Here is a 21355-nt window from a genome sequence, read left to right on the forward strand (position 1 = left end):
AGGATCTTTTGTGCTGATATATGGACTCTTAATTGCAGCATGTGGGATCTAGTTTCCCAACCAGGGATTGAACCAAGGGTCCCTGCGTTGGGAACCCAGAGTCTTAGCCACTGGACCAGCAGGGAAGTCCTGTAGCTCATTCTTTTTTATTGGTGAATAATACATTGATTTTTGGAAATTATTTGGGCAGGAAGTTATATTATCTATGCACTTTATTTCAGGCTAGTAAAGAGTTTACAAAATATTTGTTATAGAAAGGAACATTGAATAAGAGGCACTAAGCTAGCTGGAAACACAAGACTATGTATGTAAAAAGGCAGTTAACAACCCAAGCAGACATATTATCAAGGTAGAGTCAAATTTTGGGGGACGAAAGATACACAGGTAAGGGTTAGGCAGAAATCAGATTTGAGTGATAGATCCTATTCAGTTAAAGGACTGGCAAAGCCTGGAGGGCGAAACAGCCACCCAAAACTTAAACCGCCACCGGCATAGCATGCTACTCCATCTAAAGTAATCTTCACAGAGTAATTTCCTCTCTGAGTAGGCCCTAGGGTTGAAGAGGGAAATCAACAGAAGCAAAATGAGGGGTCTGCAACCTAATGAATTGATAGCTCTGCACTGGCAAATGTAAGGGTTGTGTTTTGCAGAGCTTGTTATTGTTGTTCAGTCGCTACGACCTGTCCGACTATCTGCGATCCCATGGACTGCAGCACGCCAGGCTTCTCTGTCCATCACTATCTCCCTGAGTTTGCTCAAACTCATGTCCATTGAGTCAGTGATGCCATCCAGCCATCTCATACTCTGTCGCCCCCTTCTCTTGCCCTCAAGTTTTCCCAGCATTAGGGTCTTTTTTTTTTTTTTTTTAAAGAATGTAGAATATTTTATTAACAATTTTTATATTGATTACATTTTGAAATGGTAATACCTTGGGTATATTTTGTTAAACAAAAAGGGTCTTTTACAATGAGTCAGCTCTTCGCATCAGGTGCAGAGCTGGGAGCTGCCAACAGCGACCTCTGCTGGCACTCCGCCGCCACTTTCCTCTCGCGCGTTCGTCCAGCAGTTTAGGCCCATCTCGGCTGCCGTAGGGCTCTCGCGCTCCGCTGTCGGTGGTCTCTGCTAACCATGGCGGCCGAACTTGAGGGTTCCAAGTCCCTGAGTGGGCTGTTGAGCGGCCTGGCTCAGGATACTTTCTACGGGCACCCGGGCATCACCGAGGAGCTGCTGCGGAGCCAGCTGTATCCGGAGGTGTCACTTGAGGAGTTCCGCCCCTTTCTGGCGAAGATGAAGGGGATTCTTAAGGTACCGCTTCTGTCCGCAGCCTTCGCTGCGGAGCCGAGTCTCTTCCCCGCCGTCCTCCGACTGGTCCCCTCCGAAGCCGAAAGGCTTCCCTCCTCAGACCTCCACTCCAGGGGCTCCATGTTATGCGTCATCAGGTCCCCGGCGCTCGCTCTGTCGCCTCTTCTCACTTTCTGAGAGCTCCCGGCAGCAGTGCTGACCGACACCAACCGAAGACTCGGGTTTTGTCTCCAGGCACTTCTCTGTTGTGCAGGTCACGATTTCGAGTTGCCTCTGCAGATCTCTGCGCTCCATACTTTTTAATATTAAGAGCGATCAAGCCAGCAGTTTTCCTGGGCCGTTGAAGTGTTCAAGAGTGTTAGTGGTCAGGTGTTTGCCGGGATAAGGGGTGGATTAGCCGAGGGAACCCCTGTCAAGCAGTATACTGTACGGTTAAGAAAGCACAGCTTGAAGTCAAAGCGTAGCTCAGCCTTTCCCAATAGAAATGCAATGAGAGCCAAACGTAACAACTTTAAAATTTCTAGTAGCCGCATTAAAAAAAAGTAAAAAGAAAAACGTGAAACTAATTTTAATATTTAACCCAATATATCCAAAGTATTTTTTCCCATGTAATCAATATACAAAATATTAATGAAATGTTTTATATTAGTTTTTTCATTAAGTCTTTGAAATCTGGTGTATATTTTGCATTTAAAGCACATGTCAAATTGGACTAGTCACTACTGCAAGTGCTCAACAGTCATACGTGGCTAATGGCTACCTTATTGGACCATACTGGATTAGACTAGGAACTAGCAATAGGACGGAATCTAGTAATGAAGTATACTCAAGAGATAATGTGTAGAAATATATTTTTGGGGGGGCTTTCTATGTGTTAGGAATTCTTCTAGACATTTTCTGTTTTGTTTAATTTGTTTCTTGCAAAAACCTAATGTGGTAGGTACACCCCCATTTTAAAGATTGGGAAACAGGCTCTGGGAGTCTAAGCATTTAGCCTAATGGTTACACTGATTAAACTCAGTGTTGAAATTTCATCTGTTATCCTTTTGCACTTGCTGTGTTTCAGAACTGCTTATGATACCTTAAAGGGCAGTTGTGTTTCTTTTTTTAAAAACTGCTTTTGCTTATAGGATTTGAATCTGGAAAAAGAAAACCAAAGCAATTATTGGAAAGAAAGTAAATGGATTGTCTTATTGAAATGTAAGGAGTAATATATGTGATTCTGGACATTTTAAGTAATTTTAGTTATGAGCCACTAGTGAAAGTCTTATGTTTCTATCAAATGTTACTCTTAAAGTGATAAGAAAAGATTTCTTAGAGAATTTGACATCTTACCTGAATTTCTGAAGTGTTTGCTAGGCCCGTAAGGGAATGAGGATAAGGGACTGAAGGCCGAAAAGTAAGAACAGCACAATGTTTTAGAATCTCTAAATATTGGGGGATATTTTGAATCTTTTGTTATGACAAAAATTGAAGTATACTGAGAAAGAATATTATGGAAACTGTCCTTTATTTTCTTTAAAATACATTGCCGTGTAATATCTAGTCTTGCTCTCACTGTTCTCAGTCCGCTGCCTGAGGCTGGATTGAGTAGCAGGACTCTTGGTATTGGGAGTAGAACTGAAGATTTGCCTGTGCTTCACAGCTCTGCACAGCTGATTAGTTTGAGGTAGGAAAGGAAAAAGCCTTTGATTGGTTGACTTAGGGCTGAAACTATGGGCTCAGGATAACATCAAGTTCCAGTCTTCATTTACCTTGTAAGCACCACTGAGGGATAAACATCTCTAATGTTTACGAAAACGTAAAAAGTAAATATGAATTTAAACAAAAAGGTTTCGAGCAGAGATGGAATGTCCATCTGCAATAGAAGAGAACATACACAAATAAACATTATATAAGGATGCATAGTATTTGGAAATAGAGGTCTGAGTGGACTACTATGGACAGAAAAGAGATATTAGCTCTTTCTGGCAAATTTCTTGGAGATGCCATTTTTGTTGCTCTTGAAGAAAGTAGAGTATTTTAGATTAAAATGAAGGGCAGCCATATAGGGCATGTAGGCTGAGAAAATAGCAGAGGTGGAGCAGGAAAATGTAGAGCAGATTCAAGAAATGGTGAACAGTCTGATTTGACCAATGCATGGTCATACCCAGTTTGGAGTACTGGTTGAGGAGGCAAGAAAAAAGTGAAACTACTTTTTATTCCTTTATTCCTACTAACTTTTTCCTGCTTTTTAGCAGCTTATACTTTTTTCCCCTTCAATTAAAAAAATTTTAGTAAAGTACACAAAACATAAAATTTATCATCTTAACCATTTCAAAGTATACAGTTCATTGGTATTAAATACATTGATAATTTGTACATCCATCTCAACCATCTCTGTATCTATAACTCTTCACCTTGTAGAACTGAAACCCTTACCCATTAAACAGTAACTCCATATAAATCACATCTCACTCCCTGACCAGCGCCCTCCATTTTACTTTGTGTCTTTATGATTCTGATTACTCTAAGTGTCACATATAAGTGGAGTCATATAGTATTTGACTTTTTTTGTGACTGGATTATTTCATTCCAGCATGCTATCTTTCAGGTCATCCATTTTATGGTGTATGTCAGAAATTCCTTCCTTTCAAAGACTAAATAATAGTCCATTGTATGTATCAGGATGCACCACATTTTGCTTATCCATTCATCTGTCAGTGAACACTTAGGTTGCTTCCTTGCTTTAGCTGTTGTTAACAGTGATGCTATGAATATGGGTGTACTAATACCTCTTTGAGGCCCTGCTTTCAGTTCTTCTGGGTATACACCCAGAAGTGGAATTGCTGGATCATATGGTAATTCTATTTTTAATTTTTTGAGAAACTGCCATCCTGTTTTCAACAGCAGCTGTGTCATTTTACATTCCTACCAACAGTGTACAAGAATTCCAATTTCTTCACATCCTTATCAGCACTTGTTATTTTCTGTGTGTGTCTGTATGTATATTTTGACGGTAGCCATACTAATGACTATGAAGTGGGCAGGGTATACGTTTTTACATAATGATGACTGCAGAAGTCAAAACAGTTTTTTCTTCTGTCTGTGGAGTCTCATCAATCTTGAATTCAACATGCAGGCTAGAAGAAAAGCAGTGAGGAAAAATACTAAAGAAAAAAAATGTAGAAATCTAAACAGAGGGGAAAAAAAACTAAGGATAAAAATGGAGTAGTGTCATACCTTTCAGTGATCTATAGAGCATCAAGTTCTATAAAGAGAGTGAAAATGAAGAGGGACAACAGAGGTAGGAGGAAAGGAAGGAAGGGATGTGTAACTCCCAGCAGGGAATAGGCAGTGGGTATATGTTAATAGTCTCCTTGTTGTCAGCTGCCTGCCTTCATTTATTCATAGGCTATGTTTCAAGTTCAGCTGCTTCCTGAGCTGTAGCCTTTCCCTTTAACCTTCACATTCTGTGCCCAGGTGTAGTGTACTGATTGCTCACATTTGTACTGGTCCCTGTTTTCCACTTGAACTGGAGCTTTTCTATCCTACTTGGCTGGGACGTGAACCCTCTGTAGCTTTGTTTGTTGATAACAGAAGGGCAAACCCTTCATCAGTGTGTAGATACATGAAGCTGACTATCCACTTGCTTTAGTTTTATTTTTTGGTATCTCCTGAGAAGCAGTGAAATCAGTGATTTGAGTTTGGTGTATTTAGTTATATATCCTATATAAATAGGATGCCATTTTTATCTAATTTTTTTGCTCATATTTATAATTTCAACTTCTCATAGATATGTGTTTGCTTAATCTCGGTTTCTTGCTTCTGCTGTTAACCTCGCAGGGATGCTTCTCAATTCTAGTTTACTAGAATTCTGAAGAAAGATCTTAACTATGAAGCTGGATCACAGTTTGTACACTTATGTTCTGTGTTCACTACTGCCCTCTGTTGGTGATGATATTATATTTCCTCACCGAAATTTCATATTAAACAAAAATTTTTAATGAAAATTCTATTGAGTTTTGTTTTGTCTATTGTTGATATAGGGCTTCCCCAGTGGTTTAGCGTAAAGAATCTGCCTGTGGTGCAGGAGGTGCAGTTGACACAGGTTCAGTCTCTGAGCCAGGAAGATGCCTTGGAGGAGGACATGGCAGCCTATTCTAGTATTCTTGCCAGGAAAATACTATGGTCAGAAGAGCTTCTCAGGCTACAGTTGTGGGGTTGCAAAGAGTTGGATGCAACTGAGTGTGCGTGCACACGCGCGTGCACACACACAAACACATATTGATATAATTCTTTGTTCACATTGTCAATCAAAAGTTAATTTTGCCATTTTGCTTTCTTGCTGTCATTTTTTTTTTTTAAATTGAAGTATAGTTGATTTACAATTATTAGTTTCAGGTGTATAGCATAGTGGTTGAATATTTTTATAGATTATACTCCATTTAAAGTTACTAGAAAATAATGGCTATATTTTCCTGGGCTGTACAATCTATCCTATTGCTTATTTTATTTATTGCTTATAAGATCCAGTCTCTATGGTGGCTCAGACAGTAAAAGCAACTGCCTGCGATGCGGGAGACCTGGGTTTGATCCCTGGGTTGGGAAGATCCCCTGGAGAAGGAAATGGCACCCCACTCCAGCACTCGGGTCTGGAAAACTCCATGGATGGAGGGGCCTGGTGGCCTACAGTCCATGGGGTTGCCAAGAGTCGGATACGACTGAGCGACTTCACTTTCACTTTTCATCTTCTCTATAATTTGTATTAAAAATATGTTTAAATTCTGTTTAGAAATCTGTAAATACATGCAGCAGTTTATGGTCTGGCTTTCCTGTTCCACTTTTGTCTCCTACAGTCTGCCTCCTGCCTCCTACAGCACAGCTACCAGTGAACCTCGTTTTCTCCCCAACTTTATTGAGATATGACAAGTAAACCAGTGATCTTTTTAAAACATACATCATACCTACTAACTGCCCTGCTTTCAACCCTGTCATATTCATGAGCTTAAAATAAGATCCAGTCCTTTTTGCCATAGCCTATAGTTTCCTGTGATCTCACCCTTACCAGTTTCTCTGATCTCATTGTCTTATTCCAGCCCCACTAACCTTGTCTTTATTTAAACCTGTTAGGTGCTTTCTGAATCTGTTCAGGATCTTTGCAGGTAGTTGTCCATATGCCTGCAGTGCTTTCCCCCCAGATGTTCATTTGGATTGTTTATTTACTTCATTCATTCTCCAGCTAAAAGTGATTTCCTAAGAGGTCTTCCCTGATCCATGCAAAGAGCCTCACCCTCCCTCCCCGACTCTTTTTGCCCTGCTTTACTTATTCTCATACCTCTTACTAACTGAAATTATGTATACCCTATTGGAATGCAAGCATTAAGAGGGCAGCACTTTATTATTACTTTTTCCCTTTTTTTAATCACTAACACCTGAAAGTGTTTTGGGCACATGGTATGCATATAATAAAAATCTGTAGAATATGTGAATGGATGGATACTGCATAAATGTGGAGATTGCCATTAAAAAAGTAATCACAGAGAGAAAACCTATATTACTTCTGTATGGGAAGAGCTGGAAGAAATCATACTGTGGAAGGTTATAATCAGGGGTCAGCAAACTATGACCCCTGGGACAAATCTGGCCTGCAGCCCATTTTTATAAATAAATTTTTACTGGAACATGGCCATGTACTCATTCATTTACATCTTGTCTGTAACAGCTTTCACCACTGTAATAACAGAGTTGAGTGGTTGTAACAGAGATCTTGTGGCCTTCAAAGCCTAAGATATATACTACCTGAATCTTTACAGAAAAAGTTTGGTGATTCCTTTCTTAGAATTTGTCCCTAAATTCATGTGTAATACTTGGAAACAATCTTGTATATAAATTATACGTTGGTTGCTGCTGCTGATTTAGTTGCTAAATCATGTACGACTCTTTGCGACCCTGTGAACTGTAGCCCACCGGGCTCCTCTGTCCATGGGTTTCCCAGGCAAGAATACTGGAGTGGGTTGCCATTTCCTTCTCCAGAGGATCTTCCTGACTCAGGGATCAAACCTCTATCTCCTGCTTGGCAGGTGGATTCTTATACCACTGAGCTGCCAGGAAAGCCCTATTTATTGGTTACTTGATAGAAATCTAAAATAGAAGTATTTAAGAAATAGTTATCATTTGGTCTTATGAACTCTTGAGGAATTTCACTAATCTTTTCTTTAGGTCATGAAGCTTGTGGTAAATGAGAAATAAGCTTTAATAATTCTGTAGTACTGCATGTGTTCTTGGTAAGACATAATTTGAATTTGGATTTTTTTCATAGTAAGAGGATGTAAAATTTATGTTTATTAATATAAAATGTATAAAATTAATGTTGTAAGCGTAAGAGTCAAGTTATACCATCAATGTATGAAAACTGGTTTACATTTATATGAGAAAATAACATCAGTAACATATTAAGATTTAAAGTAGTAAAAGATGAAGAAATATTTTTATCTATAAAAACCTGCTTTTGTTTCTACTCTTGAAGCTATAAAAATTTGTAATATTTTGAGAACTAGATTGACCGGAAAGGAAGACCTGTGGTAATACAGTTTTCGTGTGTCTTATAACAGAGATAGGTCTTCTGAAGGATGCTGCATTTAGTTAATTTTCAGTTTTGCAAACATTTAGCTACCTATATGCTTTCCCTTAATACTTTTTATTGTAAATATTATTTAACTTTACAGAAAATATAGAAATCAGATGTGTAAAAACACACAAGTATCATCTGTTGACATCAGTTCAGTTCAGTTGCTGAGTCGTGTCGGACTCTTTGCGACCCCATAGACTGCAGCACACCAGGCCTCGCTGTCCATCACCAACTCCCAGAGTTTACCCCAACTCATGTCCATTGGGTCGGTGATGCCATCCACCATCTCATCCTCTGTCGTCCCCTTCTCCTCCTGCCCTCAATCTTTCCCAGCATCAGAGTCTTTTCAAATGAGTCACCTCTTTGCATCAGGTGGCCAGAGTATTGGAGTTTCAGCTTCAGCATCAGTCCTTCCAGTGAACACTCAGAACTGATCTCCTTTAGGATGGACTGGTTGGATCTCCTTGCAGTCCAAGGGACTCTCAAGAGTCTTTTCCAATACCACAGTTCAAAAGCATCAGTTCTGTGCTCAGCTTTCTTTATAGTTCAGCTCTCACATTCATACATTACTACTGGAAAAACCAAAGGCTTGACTAGACGGACCTTTGTTGGCAAAGTAATATCTTTGCTTTTAATATGCTGTCTAGGTTGGTCATAACTTTCCTTCCAAGGAGTAAGCATCTTTTAATTTTATGGCTGCAATCACCATCTGCAGTGGTTTTGGAGCCCCAAAAAATAAAGTCTGACACTGTTTCCACTCTTTCCTCATCTATTTCCCATAAAGTGATAGGACCAGATGCCATGATTTTAGTTTTCTGAATGTTAAGCTTTAAGCCAACTTTTTCACTCTCCTCTTTCACGTTCATCAAGAGGCTTTTTAGTTCATCTTCACTTTGTGCCATAAGGGTGGTGTCATCTGCATATCTGAGGTTATTGATATTTCTTCCGGCTGTCTTGATTTCAGCTTGTGCTTCATCCGGCTCAGCATTTCACATGATGTACTCTGTGTATAAGTTAAATAAGCAGGGTGACAATATACAGCCTTGACGTACTCCTTTTCCTATTTGGAACCAGTCTGTTGTTCAACATCCAGTTTTAACTGTTGTTTCCTGACCTGCATACAGATTTCTCAAGAGGTAGGACAGGTGGTCTGGTATTCCCATCTCTTTCGGAATTTTCCAGTTTGTTGTGGTCCACACAGTCAGAGGCTTTGGCATAGTCAATAAAGCAGAAGTGACGGCGGAGCCTGGTGGGCTGCTGTCTATGGGGTCGCACAGAGTTGAACAGAACTGAAGCGACTTAGCAACAGCAGCAGCAGCGGCAGATATTTTTCTGGAACTCTCTTGCTTTTTTGATAATCCAGCAGATGCTGGCAATTTGATCTCTGGTTCCTCTGCCTTTTCTAAAACCAGCTTGAATATCTGGAAGTTCATGGTTCATGTATTGCTGAAGCCTGGCTTGGAGGATTTTGAGCATTACTTTACTAGCATGTGAGATGAGTGCAATTGTGCGGTAGTTTGAGCATTCTTTCTCATTGCCGTCCTTAGGGATTGGAATGAAAACTGGCCTTTTCCAGTCCTGTGGCCACTGCTGAGTTTTCCAAATTTGCTGGCATATTGAGTGCAGCACTTTCACAGCATCATCTTTCAGGATTTGAAATAGCTCAACTGGAATTCCATCACCACCACTAGCTTTGTTCATAGGATTATGAAATAATTATAGTAAACCAAGGGGAATTTAGCAATGCTTGTTTGTAAGCTCTTTTTTTGGCATTCCTTTGTTTTTGGAGACAAAGAATGGCTGTTTCATTTCTCTAGGTATAGTGAGGGCACCTCTCACATGAGCATTTTATGACCTGTTTTAGAGGAGAAGGATTGGTGGGGAGGGCAGGGCGACCTTCCTACTCTTTATTTCTTAGATTCCTTCACTTTATGATAGTCAATATGCCAGGGTGCCATAATTTGGGGTAGCATGTCCCCATCACCACCAGCCTCTCTCTCTCTCTTTTTTTAAAATACAAGGCAGTGAGCATACAGTACATAATTTCTGCATTTGACTTTTAAAAAATTTGTCTCTCTCTTTTTTTAATGCTATTCTCGAGTATCAGGAATTTAGTGCATTTGTACTCAGCACTGGAGAGAGTTTTTTTGTGGAGGCTTTTGAAGAACATTATATAGCTGTCTTGTTTTGGGGTATGATGTAAATTGAAGAGGTTAAATTTCTATAAAGGGATACCCTGTTTAATCTTTTTAATACTCTAGTAGTTTGATGTTTTGCATACTGTGGTGTGTGTGTGTTTACTTTTATTATTGGTATATGTTGCTGTTATTATTTATTTTAAAAAATTTAATCCTAGTCCTCTGTCATTTTAGCTAACTTGTGTTTGTATGGCAGCTTCCTTTATTTATTTTTTATTTTTTTGGCCATGCCATGCAACTTATGGGATCCTAATTCCCTCACCAGGGATTGAACCCGGACCCTTTCAGCAGTGAGAGCACAGAGTCCCAACCACTGGACTGCCAGGGAATTCCTTGGTATATATTATTTTAAAAGCACAATTTGATTCTAGTTTTGTTGAAAGTATTTATAGTAAAAGCAGAGGCTTAAAAGTGAATTTGATATCAAGTTTATAAAACAACTCAAGTTACTGCTCATTAGTGATTTTGTTGTTGTCAAAGAATGGTTTTACCAGCTTCACTTTTGAAATTTATCTTGTGGCGTATATGCAGTACTGGATTCTTATGAAAAAGCCCGTTGTGAAAATCCATCATGCTTTTGAATGTTGAGCTTTGTTGTCTCTGCAGTACAGTTTTTTTTGGATCTATTATATAATGTAGAAAGATTTTACTATGTAAGATATTTTAAAATCTGTTACTGGCCTCTCTTTTCAAATAAAGAAAAGTACGTAAAGCAGTATCTTTTTGATACTTAACTCACTTTAAGAATGAATGAACTTCACCCGTATATGTTTTGAACAACAAATAATAGGTAATAAGTTAAATTAAGTATAAAAAATGTATGCAAAATATCTGATCTTAAAATGTTTAGATCAAGAGACATGAGTAGGAGAGACTGAATGCATTTGACCTATTCTGTCATATTTTCAGGATTCAGTTGTCTTCTGTCTTAACTATAAGCAGTGATTCTCTTTTTCTACTTTAGGTGGCGGTAGAATATTGGCTTGCTAATACACTGATAAAATAGGTTGGAAGCAACATAACGTTTAAAATGTTCTTCTTGAATTGTTCTTAGTTCAGAAAACAAAGTTGCCTACTCAATAATAAGAATTTGTTATCCAAAAGAGGTCTAAATATTTGGTTAGATATTTTGAATTTAGAAATATCATTTTCTGGAAAATGTAAAGCTCTGTAAACAGATTCCTTTTGCTACAGTTCTCTAGGTTTTGTGTAAATAAATTTTGCTAATTTCATTGATGATTTTTGAGAATTTTTTAAAATTTAATTTTATTTTTATAATATGTTTTTAATTGAGGTATAGTTGATATACCATATTATATAAGTTATAGGTGTACAAGATAGTAATTCACAATTTTTAAAGGTTATACTCCTTCTGTAGTTACTATAAAATATTGGCTATATTCCCTGTGCTGTACAGTATATCCTCGTAGCTAGTTTCTTTTATACATAATAGTTTGTACCTCTTAATCCCCTACCCCATCTTGCCCTTCCCTGACTTTGGAAATTTAGGTGATAACTCATGAGATGTATTCCTGCCTCTCTGAAGGACTGGCAAACAACTGTTTGATGTTATGTTTTTATGTTACTGGACATCATATGATAAAGCAGCAATTGCATATTACCAAGTAGAGTTTGCAAAATATGTGAATAGACTCAAGTGATCTGTAATGAGGTGTTCTATAAGCTTTTTTCTTTCTTTCTTAGTTTAGAGTAAAATTCATATTAATTGAAGGCCTATTTTTGGTTCTTTTCTCAGAGCAAGTTTCTAGGTCTCCTTTTCTCAAAGCAAGTTTCCAGGTCTGAAAACTTGACTTGGATTGAAGGAGTTCCTGGGTAAGAATATATATTTTTTAATTTTAATTTTGGTTATGCTGGATCTTCACTGCTGCATGCGGGCTTTTGCTAGTTAGAGCGAGTGGAGGCTGCTCTCTTGTTGGGGGGCGCAGGTTTTCACTGTGATGGCTTCTCTTGTTGGAGCACAGGCTCTAGGCGTGCAGGTTTTAGTGGTTGCAGCACGTGGGCTCAGTTGTTGCGGTATGTCGGCTTTAGTTGCTCCTTGGCATGTGGGATCTTCCCTAACCAGGGATCAAACCTGTGTCCCCCTATGGCTGATTCATGTTGAGGGTTGACAGAAAACAACAAAATTCTGTAAAGCAATTATCCTTCAATTAAAAAAAAAAAAAATAAATGAAAAAAAAAACCCCAAAACAAAAACCTGTGTCCCCTGCATTGTCAGGCAGATTCTTATCCACTCTACCACCAGGGAAGTCCAGTAGGAATATTTTTAAAGAAAATTTCTATCTTTGATTTACCTATCAAGTGCAGTCAGTCTTGTTTATTCATGCCTTCTGCATCAGAAGATACAGAGGCACAACTATACTGTGCCATTTCATTTAAGAGACTTGAGCATCGGTGACCTGTGGACACCAAGGGATAGCTGTTTTTACCAAGTCTCTAATATGTTATATGGGCTTCCCTGGTGGCTCAGTGGTAAAGAATCTACTTGCTAATGCAAGAGACATGGTTTCAGTCCCTGGATCAGGAAGATCCCCTGGACAAGGAAATGGCAACCACTCCAGTATTCTTGCCTGGAAAATTCCATGGACAGAGGAGGCTACCATCCATGGGGTCACAAAAAGAGTCAGACATCACTTAGCAACTAAACTAAAAATATGCTGTGTACCTTGTTCTGTTTATAGAAGTGATTATCACAGCCCATGCCTTGAAGAATCCTGTATTACATGGTAAATGTCATAAGAAAGGCATAAATGATATGTTCTGCTAGAATGGATCCTTATTTATAATCTTTTACTGGGGTCTCTTGCATTGCAGGCGGATTCTTTTCCAACTGATCTATGAGAGAAGCCCCTTTATAAACTACAGACATACAATAAGTCATGGGTTTTTTGGTCATAAAGCACCTACATTTTTTGGCTTTAACTTAGATGGTAGTTTTTATAAATTTCAACCTCCATTATGGTTCATCTTTAATGAAAAATTTGTTTCAACTAATTCAGTTTTTTAAAAAAAGCCATATTATAGAAATTTTGGTATGGGTTGTGTTATGTGTGCTGTATATATGATTAAATTAATATCTTTATATGCCAGTGTGAAATTATCTCTGAAAGATACTATTCTCTGTTATGACATCTGATCTCTTCCTCAGTTTTCTATAGACCTTTGTTTTCTGTCAAACCTCAGCATGCATCAGCCATAGGTATACATATATCCCCTCCTTGAACTCCCTCCCATTTCCTTCCCCATCCCACCCCTCTAGGTTGATACAGAGTTCCTATTGAATTTCCTGAAACATACAGCAAATTGCTGTTAGCTATCGATTTTACTTGAACTATGGTGTTGGAGAAGACTCTTGAGAGTCCCTTGGACTGCAAGGAGATCCAACCAGTCCATTCTGAAGGAGATAAGCCCAGGGATTTCTTTGGAAGGAATGATGCTAAAGCTGAAACTCCAGTACTTTGGCCGCCTCATGCGAAGAGTTGACTCATTGGAAAAGACTCTGATGCTGGGAGGGATTGGGGGCAGGAGGAGAAGGGGACGACAGAGGATGAGATGGCTGGATGGCATCACCGACTCGATGGACGTGAGTCTGAGTGAACTGTGGGAGTTGGTGATGGACAGGGAGGCCTGGCGTGCTGCAATTCATGGGGTCGCAAAGAGTCAGACACAACTGAGTGACTGAACTGAACTGAACTGAATGAAAGTTTCCATGTTACTCTCTCCACACCCTCTCCTCCCCTCTCCCCATGTCTGTAAGTCTGTTCTCTATGTCTGTTACTCTACTGCTGCCCTGCAAATAAATTCTTTGGTACCATCTTTCTAGATTCCATATATATGTGTTCACATACATGTGTTAGTGTATGATATTTATCGTGCTCTTTCTGACTTACTTCACTCTGTATAATAGGCTCTAGGTTCATCCACTTTATTAGAACTGACTCAAATGTGTTCCTTTTTATGTCTGAGTAGTATTCCATTGTGTATATGTACCACAACTTCTTTATCTGTTCATCTGTCAGTGGACATCAGGTTGCTTCTGTGTGTCTGAAGTGAAGTGAAGTCGCTCAGTCGTGTCCGACTCTTTGTGACCCCGTGAACTGTAGCCCACTGGGCTCCTCTGTCCATGGGATTCTCCAGGCAAGAATACTGCAGTGGGTTACCACTTCCTTCTCCAGGGGATCTTCCTGACCCAGGGATCGAACCCAGGTCTCCCACATTGGAGGCAGACGCTTTAACCTCTGAGCCACCAGGGAAGCCCCATGTGTCTAGTGAACATTTATTGAGCACCTACTGTGTTCCAGATTAAATATTTAATCTAAAGATTTACTGAGCATGGCCCCACCCATCAGAGCAACACCCGTTTTACCCCACAGCCAGTCCCTCCCATCAGGAAGCTTCTATAAGCCTCTTATCCTTATCCAAGAGGGGAGACAGAATGAAAACCACAATCACAGAAAACTATCAAACTTATCACATGGATCACAACCTTGTCTAACTCAATGAAATATAAGCCATGTGGTGTAGGGCCACCCAAGGGTCATGGTGGGGAGTTCTGGCAAAATGTGGTCCCCTGGAGGAAGGCGTGGCAAACCACTTAAACATTCTTGTCTTGAGAACCCCATGAACAGTATGAAAAGGCAAAATGATAGGATACTGAAACATGAACTCCCTAGGTTGGTAGGTGCCCAAAATGCTACTTGAGAAGAGCAGTGAAATAGCTCCAGAAGGAATGAAGAGGCTGAGCTAAAGAAGAAATAGTGCCCAAGTATGGATGGTGAAAGTCCAATGCTGTAAAGAACAATACTGCATAGGAAACTGGAATGTTAGGTCCATGAATCAAGGTAAATTAGAAGTGGTCAAACAGGAGATGACAAGAGTGAACATCATCATGTTAGGAATCATTGAACTAAAATGGACTAGAATGGGTGAATTTAATTCAAATGACCATTATATTCACTACTGTGGGCAAGAATCCCGTAGAAGAAATGGAGTAGCCCTCATAGTCAACAAGAGAGTCCGAAATGCAGTACTTGGATGCAGTCTCAAAAATGACAGAATGATCTCTGTTCGTTTCCAAGGCAAACCATTCAGTATCACAGTGATCCAAGTCTGTGCCCCAACTACTGATGCCAAAGAAGCTGAAGTTGAATGGTTCTATGAAGACTACATGACCTTCTAAAAACAAAAAAAGATGTCCTTTTCATCATAGGGGATTGGAATGCAAAAGTAGGAAGTCAGGAGATACCTGGAGTAGCAGAAAAGTTTGGCCTTGGAGTACAAAATGAAGCAGGACAAAGGCTAACAGTTTTGCCAAGAGAACACACTGGTCATAGTAAACTCTCTTCCAACAACACAAGAGACAGCTCTACACATGGACACCACCAGATGCTCAATACCGGCATCAGATAGATTATATTTTTTGCAGCCAAAGATGGAGAAGCTCTATACAGTCAGCAAAAACAAGACTGGGACCTGATTGTGGCTCAGATCATAAAATCCTTATTGCAAAATTCAGACTTAAATTGAAGAAAGTAGAGAAAGCACTAGATCATTCAGGTATGACCTAAATCAAATCCCTTACGATTATACAATGGAAGTGACAAATAGATTCAAGGGATTAGATTTGATAGAGTGCCTGAGGAACTATGGATGGAGGTTCATAACGTTTTACAGGAGGCAGTGATCAAAACCATTCCCAAGAAAAAGAAATGCAAAAAGGCAAAATGGTTGTCTGAGGAGGCCTTATAAATAGCTGAGAAAAGACGTGAAAGGCAAAGGAGAAAAGGAAAGATAAACCCATCTGGATGCAGAGTTCCAAAGAATAGCAAGGAGAGACAAGAAAGCCTTCCTCATTGACCAATGCAAAGAAATAGAGGAAAACAATAGAATGGGAAAGACTAGAGATCTTTTCAAGAAAATTAGAGATACCAAGGGAATATTTCATGCAAAGTGGGCACAGTTAAAGACAGAAATGGTATGGAACTAACAGAAGCAGAAGATATTAAGAAGAGGTGGCAAGAATACACAGAACTATACAAAAGAGATCATAATGACCCAGATAACGAAGATGGTGTGGTTACCTACCTAGAGCCAGACATCCTAGAATACAAAGTCAAGTGGGCCTTAGGAAGCATCACTACGGACAAAGCTAGTGGAGGTAATGGAATTCCCGCTGAGTTATTTCAAATCCTAAAATAGGATGCTGTGAGAGTGCTGCAATCAATATGCCAGCAAATTTGGAAAACTCAGCAATGGCCACAGGACTGGAAAAGATCAGTTTTCATTCCAGTCCCAAAGAAGGGCAATGTCCAAAAATGTTCAAACTACCACACAGTTGCACTCATTTCACATGTTAGCAAAGTAATGCTCAAAATTCTCCAAACTAGGCTTCAACAGTACATAACTGAGAACTTCCAGGTGTACAAGTTGGTTTTAGAAAAAGCAGAGGAACCAGAGATCAAATTGCCAAGATATGTTGGATCGTAGAAAAAGCAAGATAATTCCAGAAAAACATCTACTTCTGCTTCATTGACTATGCAAGAGCCTTTGACTGTGTGGATCACAACAAAGTGTGGAAGATTCTTCAAGAGATGGGAATACCAGACCACCTTACCTGCCTCTTGAGAAATCTGTTTGCAGTTCAAGAAGCAACAGTTAGAACTGGACATGGAACAACAGACTGATACCAAATTGGGAAGGACAACGTCAAGGCTGTATTTAACTTATATGCAGAGTACATCATGTGAAATGCTGGGCTGGATGCAGCACAATTTGGAATCAAGATTGCCAGGAGAAATATCAATAACCTCAGATATGCAGATGACACCACCCTTATGGCAGGAAGTGAAGGGGAATTAAAGAGCCTCTTGATGAGGGTGAAAAACAAGAGAGAAAAAGTTGACTTAAAACTCAACATTCAGAAAACTCATGATCATGGCCTCTGGTCCCATCACTTCATGGCAAATGGATGGGGAAACAATGGAAATAGTGAGAGACTTTGTTTTCTTGGGCTCCAATATCACTGCAGATCGTGACTGCAGCCATGAAATTAAAAGACACTTGGTCTTTGGAAGGAAAGCTATGACAAACCTAGACAGTATATTAAAAAGCAGAGACATTACTTTGCCAACAAAGGTCCGTCTAGTCAAAGCTGTGGTTTCTCCAGTAGTCATGTGTAAATGTGAGAGTTGGACTGTAAAGAAAGCTGAGCACTGAAGAATCGATGCTTTTAAACTATGCTGTTGGAGAAGACTCTTGAGAGTCCCTTGGACTGCAAGGAGATCCAACCAGTCCATCCTAAAGGGAATCAGTCCTGAATATTCATTGGAAGGACTGATGCTGAAGCTGAAACTCCAGTACTTTGGCCACCTGATGCCAACAACCGACTCTTTAGAAAAGACCCTGAAGCTGAGAAAGATTGACGGCAGAAAGAAAAGGGGACGACAAAGGATTAGATGGTTGGATGGCATCATTGATTCAATAGACATGAGATTGAGCAAGCTCCAGGAGTTGGTGAAGGACTTGGAAGCCTGGTGTGCTGCAGTCCATGGGGTTGCAAAGAGTCGGACACTTTGGGTGACTGAACAGCAACAACAGCAGCTATGTTCTAGGTCCTGTGCTTGGCACTGGAAATATGAATGAACCAAACTGTCAATTGTCCTGCCTCCCAAACCTCACATTTGGTGAGGCTGGGCTATCCTGGATACAGTAAGCAAGAATATGTGCATAAAAGGATGATGGCAGAAAATGTATTCGTTTTTTACGTACTGCCTCCCTTTTGCCTCTAATAATCTTTTTTGATCTTTGAAAGTCAATGACAGACACTCCCTAGGATAATGAATCTTAAGTCATTAGTATCTTTGATTTTCTTCTGCTAGATTTTACTTGAGGTGATAGATATTAACTTTATATACATTTGATGTTTAGAACAGAATCTCCTAGTATGTTATTTTTACCATCCAGATTTGGTTGGTATATAATCAATTTTTTGGTATAGAGATATAAAGTGACTTAATTTTTCTGTTAAGGATTCCACACCTGTACATGAGGTGTATATCATACATGAGATTTACTCTTGTTTAGATCTCTTTAATTATCTGTTCCTAAAGTCAGTGGACTTTGTATCTTTTCTGGCTTTTCAGTTAGTTTCCTAGAAAGAACACTTAAATTTTATTTTAAAAAACTTGTTGAGTATTGCATACATACAGAAAGGTACATAAATCACTTGTGCAGCTTAATGAATTTTCCCAAACTGAATATACCTATATAACCAGTGCCTTGATCAAGAAACCAAGATGCCCATCCAGAGCCCATCTTATGCTTTCTCTGGGCACCTACCTCCAAGGGAGCCACACTCCTAACTTCTAATGACACAGTTTAGGTTTTTTTTTTTTTTTTTTTAATTTATTAAAAAAATTTTTTTAAGTATAAATTTATTTAATTAGAGGCTAATTACTTTACAATATTTTATTGATTTAGCCATACATCAGCATGTATCCACCACGGGTGTACATGTGTTCCCCACCGCACTCCCCTCCCACCTCCCTCCCCATACCATCCCTCTGGGTCATCCCAGTGCACCAGCCCTGAGCATCCTGTATCGTGCATCAAACCTGGACTGGCGATTCGTTTCACATATGATATTATACATGTTTCAATGCCATTCTCCCAAATCATCCCACCCTCGCCCTCTCCCACAGAGTCCAAAAGACTGTTCTATACATCTGTGTCTCTTTTGCTGTCTCGCATACAGGGTTATCGTTACCATCTTTCTAAATTCCATATATATGCATTAGTATACTGTATTGGTGTTTTTCTTTCTGGCTTACTTCACTCTGTATAATAGGCCCCAGTTTCATCCACCTCATTAGAACTGATTCAAATGTATTCTTTTTAATGGCTGAGTAATAGTCCATTGTGTATATGTACCACAGCTTTCTTATCCATTTGTCTGCTGATGGACATCTAGGTTGCTTCCATGTCCTGGCTATTATAAACAGTGCTGTGATGAACATTGAGGTACACGTGTCTCTTTCAATTCTAGTTTCCTCGGTGTGTATGCCCAGCAGTGGGATTGCTGGGTCATATGGCAGTTCTATTTCCAGTTTATTAAGGAATCTCCACACTGTTCTCCATAGTGGCTGTACTAGTGTGCATTCCCACCAACAGTGTTAAGAGGGTTCCCTTTTCTCCACACCCTCTCCAGCATTTATTGCTTGTAGACTTTTAGATAGCAGCCATTCTGAATGGCATGAAATGGTACCTCATAGTGGTTTTGATTTGCATTTCTCTGATAATGGGTGATGTTGAGCATCTTTTCATGTGTTTGTTAGCCATCTGTACTAATGACATAGTTTAGTTTTGCTTTTTGTGAATCTTATGGTACATACTCTTGTGTCTGGCTTCTTTCACTCAACATGTTTATGAGATTCAGCATTATTGCATACAGTTGTAGATCATTCATTCTTATTGCTGTAGAGCAGCGGTCAGTAAACTACACCACACAGGCTAAATCTGGCCCCCTGCCTCTTTTTGTGCAGCCAGTGGGCTGAGAATAGTTTCTATGTTTTCTAATGATTAAAAAAATTTTTGTGACATATGAAAATTATATGAAATTCAGATTTCAGGGTCCATAATAAAGTGTATGGTTGCTTTTGCTCTACAAGGGCAGAGTTAAGTAGTTGCAATGGAGACGGGATGATTGGCAAAGCCTAAAGTATTTATTGTCTGCCCTTTACAGGAAAAATTTACGAAGTCCTGCTGAATATACCACTCCAGTGTTCTTGCCTGGAGAATCCCAGGGACGGGGGAGCCTGGTGGGCTACCATCTAAGGGGTCGCACAGTTGGACACGACTGAAGCGACTTAGCAGCAGCACTGAATACACCAATGTTTGAATATATCGCAATATTCTTATCCATTCTACTGTTGATGGGGATTTGAGAAGTTTCCAGTTTTTGGCTTATAATGGATAGAGGATACTACTTCCCCCCCAAAAAATATAACCATTTTTTTCTCATGTTTCCTCCATTGAGCAGAGAAACCTTTCTTTTTATTTAAATTTTTAGGTATACAATATAATATCACTGACTGTAGGTACAGTGTTGTGTTTCAAGTCCCTAGAGGTTATTCAATCTTACTCATCTCAAACTTTATGTCTGTTGATTAATAACTCCCCATTACCCCCCTGGCATCAGCTTTCCACTCTTTGATTCTATTAATTTGACTGTTTTAGATTACTCATTCAAGTGGAATCTTGTAGTATTTGTCTTTCTTTGACTGGCTTATATCTCTTAATAATATGTCCTCAGGGTTCATCCATGTTGTTGCATATTGACAAATTCTTTTTTAAGGGTGAATAATATTATAATAATATTGTATGAGGACCATTTTTGATCAAGTCACATATAGGTTGATTTTATAAGCTTTTATATAATTTAATTGAGCTGTATTTTGTCCTGACAGATAGATTGGATGTAGGAACCTGTGCCCTGAGGTGTATTTCTTTTGAACTCCTTTATAATGGAGATATGTTCTGCTTTGAAGCTGTAAATAATTAAATATGTTTGTATATTCTTTTCTTCAGGTTTTGTACCTCTGTTATCTCTCATACATTTTAAAGCCTGCCCAATGGTTCTTTAATGGTCTTATGAATTAGTACAGCTAGTGCAGTGTTTATCTTTTCTCTTATTCTTATTTTTCCTTTATTATTAAGACATTTTTATTTCTGCAGGGTCAGGACTTTGTCTCCTATTGCAAACCTATGAATTTCAGCTGGTTGTGGGGCTCTGGTTATAATGAAAGATGACCTCTAAGCAATCTGTTTCTTGAAAAGTTTTTTTTTTTTTTTTAACATAAATATTAATTTAGGAACTTGATTAGCACACTAATCATGTGGTCTTTCCTAGGAGAAGCCTTTATGGTCTGTCAAGAGAAAGGGAAGAATGGGTATTTTTTTTAACTTTGTAATTGCTTCTGGAGACATTCCCATAAACATACCTGAGCTGGCCACAAAATGTTCTTTTAGAAAAGGCTAAATTCTTTTTCCATGAAGTTAAAGGCTAATGTGTTGCTTGGAGTATTTAACAAGAGGAAACTTTCACTGTTCTTCATCATGGATTTTTTTTCCCCTTGCTGACAGAGACAGAAGTCCTATACCAAACTGGAAGAACATAGAAGATGAGTAAGTTATTTGGTAAAAGTAACTTGGCAGAATGAAAACCAATTAG

The 21355-nt window shown here is 39.1% G+C and overlaps 1 protein-coding gene across 5 annotated transcripts in view; it reads left to right on the plus strand.

Moving 5' to 3' along the window:
* The first annotated feature begins 1001 nt into the window (after positions 1-1001).
* The window catches only part of COMMD1 (copper metabolism domain containing 1), a 177922-nt gene continuing 157568 nt past the window's right edge, over positions 1002-21355 (plus strand). For 2 of the 5 annotated variants that reach the window (XM_055540412.1, XM_055540415.1), the window contains exons 1-2: positions 1166-1305; positions 11867-11943. Coding sequence is in view for 2 of the 5 variants with exons in the window: in XM_055540410.1 (XP_055396385.1) it covers positions 1129-1305 (177 nt within the window). In the remaining 3 variants the exon portion in view is untranslated. Of the gene's footprint in view, positions 1306-11866; positions 11944-21355 lie in introns of all 5 variants that reach the window. The other 3 variants (XM_055540410.1, XM_055540409.1, XM_055540413.1) reach the window with 3 other exon arrangements.

The sequence above is a fragment of the Bubalus kerabau genome, chromosome 11 (genome assembly GCF_029407905.1).
Source record: "Bubalus kerabau isolate K-KA32 ecotype Philippines breed swamp buffalo chromosome 11, PCC_UOA_SB_1v2, whole genome shotgun sequence".
NCBI lineage: Eukaryota > Metazoa > Chordata > Mammalia > Artiodactyla > Bovidae > Bubalus > Bubalus kerabau.